This window comes from Colobus angolensis, unplaced genomic scaffold, assembly GCF_000951035.1.
Source record: "Colobus angolensis palliatus isolate OR3802 unplaced genomic scaffold, Cang.pa_1.0 Scaffold393, whole genome shotgun sequence".
In the NCBI taxonomy this organism is placed as follows: Eukaryota; Metazoa; Chordata; class Mammalia; order Primates; family Cercopithecidae; genus Colobus; species Colobus angolensis.
In genome coordinates, this window is record NW_012117299.1 from 1,273,479 (window position 1) to 1,281,660 (window position 8,182).

Here is an 8,182-nt window from a genome sequence, read left to right on the forward strand (position 1 = left end):
ATATTTGTAAAAATAATAACTGAAAACTTCCAAATTTATTTAAAAATAGTAACTTATACATCCAAAAACTCAACAAACTCCAAAAAGGATAAACACAAATAAATGCCAGAAGACATCATAGTAAAAATGCTGAAATGCAAATATAAGAATCAAATTCTAGGCCAGGCACAGTGGCTCACGCCTATAATCCCAGCACCTTGGGAGGCCAAGGCAGGCAGATCACGAGGTCAGGAGATCGAGACCATCCTGGTTAACACGGTGAAACCCCATCTCTATTAAAAATACAAAAAATTAGCCAGGCGTGGAAGCACACGCCTGTAGTCCCAGCTACTCGGGGGGTTGAGGCAGGAGAGTGGTGTGAATCCAGGAGGCGGAGCTTGCAGTGAGCAGAGATTGCGCCACTGCACTCCAGCCTGGGTGACAGAGTGAGACTTGGTCTCAAAAAAAAAAATAAAATAAAAGATGAGAATCAAATTCTAAAAGAAGCAACAGAAAGACAAGTCATCACTTACAGGGAAATCCCAATAATTGGATTAACAGATGGGTTTCTCAGGAGAAACAATGAAGGGCAGAAAGTAGTGGGATTACATATTCAAAATGCTCAAAGGAAAAAACAAAACAGTGTCTACCAAAAGTCCTATATCCAGCAAGGTATTTTTCAAAAATAAGATAGCATAAAGACTACCAGATAGACGAATGCTGTGAAAAATTCTTAGCAGATCTGTGTTAACAAAATACTAAAGGAAATTCTTCAGGCTGAAAGCAATCACCACAGATGATTATTCAACTCCACACTTTTAAAAAAAAAAGCACAGGTAAAAGTAATAATGAAATTACGACAGACAGGTTAAATATATAATCATTCTCCTTTCTTCTCTTAACTAATTTAACATGCATCGTATAAAATATGTATATAATGTATAGGTGAGCCAATAACACATAGAACGTAGTATGTGTAAATAATAACTACACAAAGAGGTTAGTGACAGCAAAGCTATATTGGGCTAAGGAAATGGTAATGGTAAAGTAATAATTATAATAATATATTGTTGGGGTCATATCATTAATAGATATAATATGTTTAATAGTAATACTACAGGTCGGGTGCAGTGACTGATGCCTATAATCCCAGCACTTTTGGCGACTGAGGTGGGTGGATCACCTGAGGTCCAGGGTTTGAGACCAGCCTGGCCAATATGGTGAGACCCCATCTCTACTAAAAACACAAAAATTAGCCAGTGTGGTGGTGGGTGCCTGTTACTTAGCCTCAGTTACACGAGAGGCTAAGGCAGGAGAATTGCTCCCTTAGCAGAATTGTTGAAGCAATTCTTGAACCCAGGAGGCAGAGGTTGTAGAGAATGAAGATTGCACCAATGCACCCCAGTCTGGGTGACAGAGCGAAATTCTGTCTCAAAGTAATAATAATAATAATAATAATACAAAAGTGAGGAAAAGGAAATAGAGCTATAGGAAAAATAACCTTTATATATATAAAAAATTAAGTATAAATCTGCTAAAAAAGTACAGATCTGCTAAAAAAGTATAAATCTGACACTGATTTTGGTCAGGTTGCATGTTCATGTTATGTTGGGGTTAAAAAAAATTATGGTAGACCAAGCTGGGTGCGGTAGCTCACGCCTGTAATCCCAGCACTTTGGGAGGCTGAGGCAGGTGGATCACAAGGTCAGGAGATCGAGACCATCTTGGCCAACACGGTGAAACCCTGTCTCTACTAAATATACAAAAAAATTAGCTGGGTGTGGTGGTGGGCACCTGTAGTCCCGGCTACTCGGGAGGCTGAGGCAGGAGAATGGTGTGAATCCGAGAGGCAGAGCTTGCAGTGAGCTGAGATCCCACCACTGCACTTCAGCCTGGGCGACAGAGTGAGACTCCATCTCAAAACAAGAAAGAAAGAAAGAAAGAAAGAAACTTCAAATATTTGAAGAAAGCCATTAAGTAGAAGTGAGATTACATTTTTTTTCTTTATGGTCTAAATCCATTTGTGGGGTTAATGGACAGAAGACACTAGTAAAAGAAAAGCTTCTAGGCTGGGCGCAGTGGCTCACGCCTGTAATCCCAGGACTTTGAGAGGCTAAGGTAGGTGGATCACCTGAGGTCAGGAGTTCGAGACTAGTCTGACCAATATGGTGAAACCCTGTCTCTATTAAAAGTACAAAAATTAGCCGGGTGTGGTAGCATGCGCCTGTAATCCCAGCTACTTGGGAGGCTGAGACATGAGAATTGCTTGAACCTAGGAGGCAGAGGTTACAGTGAGCCGAGATCATGCCACTGCACTGCACTCCAGCCTGGGCAACAGAGTGAGACTGTTTCAAAAAAAAAAAAAAAAAAAAAGAACTTTCTAATATTTAGTGATTGTCAAAGAAAAGCTTTGGCAAGATTATCTAAAGCACAGGACAGACAATCCTTTGGCACTGGAGGAGGATTAAGTCTTCTTCAGTCTGAGATTCTGTAATGCTATAGAACTCGGTGCTGAGCTAGGTAGACACCAGTAATTCAGAATTTTAAATCCCCCATTACTTTGGTCAACAATACGAACAAGAGCAACACTTGACATTTGTCTCAACTTTAAAAACAAAAACCAGTAAGCAACAATTAAGCGGAATAGAAAGTAAACACACTATTGAGTTTGACAAATTTATTGGTACTTTAGTAAAGACATTCATCTCAGTCATTTCTCTCTCCCAGCTTGACCTTAGGTTAATATTTCATTTGGGTCAAGAAAATAATACGTAGGAGAGGTATGTTATTTTAACAAACAGGAAAATGGACAAAAAATGGATAGTTTGCCTACATTAAAGTAAGTTAAATTCATGTATCTTGATATAATTAAATCATGTAAGAACTAAGAGTTCTATATACATTTCCATCGTTTTACTTGGGCTTATTCTAAACTTAAATGCTAGTGAACAAAATGTTAGGAATATACACAGGCTGCTTCTCTGGAGTTATTACCAACTAAAAGACCTCAGCAAGCAGTTACCACCAATAAAACAATCTGAAGCTGCCTCCAAATATAATATTGTAGGAGTTTTCAAGGAAATTTTTATACTGTATGCTTCTCTTTTGTCTGTGACTATGCTTTTAAAGATGTGTTTAACTGTCACATTTTAAAAAAAGTTCATACACAATACAAAAATACAAAACAAACACCCTACAATACACAAATCTAACAAAGTACATGTGGTGAGATTCCAAAAAATGTTTGAAGATGCATTTTCTTTCCTTCAATTTCAGTATCTAAAATGTGCTTTTTCAGAGGCCGCTGGTCAATATGTACGCATTTAACATAAACCATACAATTTTACTAGTAAGAAAGCCGATAGTTAAGTTCAATTCAAATTGGAGTTCACAAGTTAGTAATTTAAATCCTTAGACAAGGCTACAGAAAGTGCATCTTCTTGTTTTCCATCTTCATACAATGTTATTATTTTTTTTTTTTTGGTGTTTATACCTTTTAAAATCTAAAAACAGCCAAATATTTAAGCAATATGTACATTTAAATTTTTGGTGGTGGTTTGTGTTTTAAAAGAAACAGCTTCCTTATGATTTGCCTCAAGTTCTGGTGGAAATGCTTACAGGAACTAGCTAATAAACAAAAAACAAGAGAAGCACATTCAAAATACTGATTTACTTTGGTAGCAAATGGTTTTTCTTTGAAGACTAATGAAGATAGACAAGACCCATTAAGATGAAGTGGGCTATTTCAAATATTCAACAGTTTACATTAAAAAAAAAAAAAAATTCTTTTAAGAGCTAAGCATCTGTATCCACTGATAGCAATGCAATACCTAGTTTATGATGACTTGAAACAAAACAAATGCCCACAAGGAAAAAAGCTGTATTTTATCTAAATTTACTTTCAGTGAATAGTTCAGTAACATTTTCCTCCCAATACAATACTCCCTCTCTCTATAAGGCTGTTCCTGGGAGCCAGACAAGTTTGGGTAATAAGGGAGTTAAGAGAGTAACTGCTTGCAGTTTTAAATAGACAATAACTTTTTGCTTCCCTCTTAATGTGCTAATAGTTGTGTCTAAAAAAATATGCAATTCTTAAAAAGGTACCATTTCTGATTTCTTTATTATCTGTAACCTTTGGAAACTAATCACATGAAACTACAAAATTAGCAAATGTCTTGAAATCTGTATATAAAACATAAATTACCTCTAATTTCAAACTCTCATTTATTAGTGTACCACTCAATCTTTTAAAAAAATGAAAAAGAAAAAAAAAGCGGCTCCAAAGATAGTCTTATACCATTCTTTAAAAAAGGAAACTGTTCCTTTTAACTTTACACCCACCCCACACCCCAATTTCAAAACATCATTTAATTGTCTTGGTCATGGACATTTCCAAGATGAGATTTTATATTTCGCTCCCACAGCTTCTGGTTATCAGAAAACCCATGTTTTCCTTTATTGAAGGAGTTTGGTCCAGCTGATGTTGGTGTATCCCTGCGTTAAAAGAAAGAAAATTTATTTAAAATGCTATATAAAGCCTTTCAGGTTATGATTTTGATTCATTCAATACAGGTTTGTTTAGCACCTATTATAAACACAGACTGAACACTGGAAGCCCCTATAGAGCTTTTTAAAAATACACTTCACAGGCCAGGCACAATGCTGATGCCTGTAATCCCAGCAATTTGGGAGGCTGAGGCAGGCGGATCACCTGAGGTCAGGAGTTTGAGACCAGCCTGGCCAACATAGTGAAGCCCTGTCTCTACTAAAAACACAAAAATTGGCCAGGCTTGGTGGCACATGCCTGTAGTCCCAGCTACTTGGGAGGCTAAGGCAGGACAACTGCTTGAACCTGGGAGGCAGAGGTGGCAGTGAGCCGAGATCACGCCACTGCACTCCAGCCTGGGCAACAGAGCAAGACTTCATCACAAACAAACAAACAAACAAAAAAACACTTCACAGACACAGTTCTAGAATTTCAGATCCAGCAGGCCTAAACTGGGGGTGGGGATAAATCTATAGTTTTAACAAACATTTAAGGTAATTCTGATACACAGCTAAGTGGGGCAACAACTATAGTTTTAAAAACTGTTGCCTCCCATCACACCACTGCACTCCAGCCTGAGTGACAGAGCTAGATCCTATCTTAAAAAAAACAAACAAACAAAACAAAACAAAACCCCACCAAAACCAAAACAAAACAACAAAACAAAACAAAAAACAAACCTGTTGCCTGTAACCTATTAATACTATTATGAAGTCAATGTGATAGCTGGCCACCAGCATTTGTAAAAAATGAAATAGAAGAAAAACATGAAGATATATTACACATAGAAAGGTTCAGTGTCATTTTGTGAACTTCTGCTTCAATTATTTATGTTTAAATATATTAATATACGTGCTGGGTGTTTAGGCAAGACAATAACGTCACATGTACTTCCAACTTTAAGCTCAGTATGAAAGGAAGGCATGCAGGTACCCAATAGGACTGACTCTACTTGAATCACATAATGAAAGTCTGAAAACTTATGCCTGTGTATAGATTTAGCACTTAGCATTATCATACTGGTAATTAATTAGGAAAAAGAAAAAGATTTAGCACTCAGCTTTTTGTGGGTTCATACATTTGGAAGAAATGGGGACACAGTATAGGGTTGATGTGGAATTAAACTTTCTTACTAATCTCTAAGCTATCCACTAATGCATACAGACAGGAAACTGAACATCGTGTTAACATAAAATTAATGTTATCTCCATGACAACAGCAACAATAGAGAAAATTAAAATACTTTCATTTGTCTTATTTTGGTATTTGGCATCTAAGTCATTAAAGAAAAAAAGAAATGTAAGATAAAGTGGTAGAAATGATATCATAAGTGAAGTGGCTGGGTATGGTGGCTCACACCTATACTCCCAGCACTCTGGGAGGCTGAGGCAGGACTGCTTGAGGCCAGGAGTTTGAGACCAGCCTGGGCAATATAGCAAGATCCTGTCTCTACTTAAAAATTTTTTTAAAAAGTGAAGTGACTGAAAGCCATTTGTTTTGTACCAGGTAAAATTTTGAAATCAGAAACATTTCTCATAGCTATTTCTTATTTGAAAAAACAGGCTGGGCGTGGTGGCTTACACCTGCAATCCCAGCACTTTGGGAGGCTGAGGTGGGGAGATCACTTGAACTCAGGAGTTAAGAGACCAGCCTGGGCAACATAGTGAGACCCTGTCTCTACTAAAAATAAAAAAAATCAGGTGGGTGTGGTGGCATATGCCTGTGGTCCCAGCTACTTGAGAGGCTGAGGTGGGAGGGTCGCTTGAGCGTGGGAGATCGAGGCTGCAGTGAGCTGTGATTGTGCCACAGCATTCCAGCCTGGGCAACAGAGTAAGACCCAGTCAAGAAGTAGTCTTAAATTATTGTTATGTCTTATGATACTCATTTTCTCTAACTGCGAGACTAAATAAGATCGGCGATAGTTCACAGAATAATTACAGTTATCTTTCTTCATGAGGATTGATCCATGTCTTACTCATCTTCAAAATCCTAATTAATCATCTGGTACACAGAAAATGCTTTTAAAAACTGTTCTGCCCAAATGCACAAGAAAAGCCTCAACACTCCTTTAAGTTAGTGCTTGCCAAAAAGAGAAAACAATTCAAAAAATATAAACAACAACAAAAAAGTCTGAACTCTAAGAAATCATGTGCAAGTTATTTTTGTTCTTAATTCACCTTTGTAACTTTCTATAATATTTATGAAAAATTATAATACCTTCCAATATTCTTCATCCTCATCTTTGCTTCTGGAGGCATTTCCTCTGGTTCACTCTAAAGAAAAAAGTAAGTAAACCACGATAACTGCATACAAACTTATTAAATTCCTGCTTACTAATATGCTAAATTTTATATCTAAGTCTTTTAGCATTTTCACTACTGTAAATTTTGATAAAAGGAGAAAATTAGTGAGTTATTTACCTTAACTACATTTAAAAAATAAATGCCTGTCTTCTAGGGTGCTGATTTTGCATAAAGAAAAAAAACGGCCGGGCGCGGTGGCTCAAGCCTGTAATCCCAGCACTTTTGGCGACTGAGGTGGGTGGATCACCTGAGGTCCAGGGTTTGAGACCAGCCTGGCCAATATGGTGAGACCCCATCTCTACTAAAAACACAAAAATTAGCCAGTGTGGTGGTGGGTGCCTGTTACTTAGCCTCAGTTACACGAGAGGCTAAGGCAGGAGAATTGCTCCCTTAGCAGAATTGTTGAAGCAATTCTTGAACCCAGGAGGCAGAGGTTGTAGAGAATGAAGATTGCACCAATGCACCCCAGTCTGGGTGACAGAGCGAAATTCTGTCTCAAAGTAATAATAATAATAATAATAATACAAAAGTGAGGAAAAGGAAATAGAGCTATAGGAAAAATAACCTTTATATATATAAAAAATTAAGTATAAATCTGCTAAAAAAGTACAGATCTGCTAAAAAAGTATAAATCTGACACTGATTTTGGTCAGGTTGCATGTTCATGTTATGTTGGGGTTAAAAAAAATTATGGTAGACCAAGCTGGGTGCGGTAGCTCACGCCTGTAATCCCAGCACTTTGGGAGGCTGAGGCAGGTGGATCACAAGGTCAGGAGATCGAGACCATCTTGGCCAACACGGTGAAACCCTGTCTCTACTAAATATACAAAAAAATTAGCTGGGTGTGGTGGTGGGCACCTGTAGTCCCGGCTACTCGGGAGGCTGAGGCAGGAGAATGGTGTGAATCCGAGAGGCAGAGCTTGCAGTGAGCTGAGATCCCACCACTGCACTTCAGCCTGGGCGACAGAGTGAGACTCCATCTCAAAACAAGAAAGAAAGAAAGAAAGAAAGAAACTTCAAATATTTGAAGAAAGCCATTAAGTAGAAGTGAGATTACATTTTTTTTCTTTATGGTCTAAATCCATTTGTGGGGTTAATGGACAGAAGACACTAGTAAAAGAAAAGCTTCTAGGCTGGGCGCAGTGGCTCACGCCTGTAATCCCAGGACTTTGAGAGGCTAAGGTAGGTGGATCACCTGAGGTCAGGAGTTCGAGACTAGTCTGACCAATATGGTGAAACCCTGTCTCTATTAAAAGTACAAAAATTAGCCGGGTGTGGTAGCATGCGCCTGTAATCCCAGCTACTTGGGAGGCTGAGACATGAGAATTGCTTGAACCTAGGAGGCAGAGGTTAC

At 38.1% G+C, this 8,182-nt stretch overlaps 1 protein-coding gene across 6 annotated transcripts in view; it reads right to left on the reverse strand.

The window, feature by feature from the left end:
• Positions 1-2,641: 2,641 nt before the first annotated feature.
• PCNP (PEST proteolytic signal containing nuclear protein) overlaps positions 2,642-8,182 on the reverse strand; it is a 28,900-nt gene continuing 23,359 nt past the window's right edge. For 5 of the 6 annotated variants that reach the window (XM_011955035.1, XM_011955039.1, XM_011955038.1 and 2 more), the window contains 2 exons: positions 6,743-6,798; positions 2,642-4,473 (listed from right to left, as the gene is read on the reverse strand). In XM_011955035.1, coding sequence (XP_011810425.1) covers positions 4,347-4,473; positions 6,743-6,798 — 183 coding nt within the window. In that variant the 3' untranslated portion in view covers positions 2,642-4,346. The remainder of the gene's footprint in view (positions 4,474-6,742; positions 6,799-8,182) is intronic. The other variant, XM_011955040.1, reaches the window with a different exon arrangement.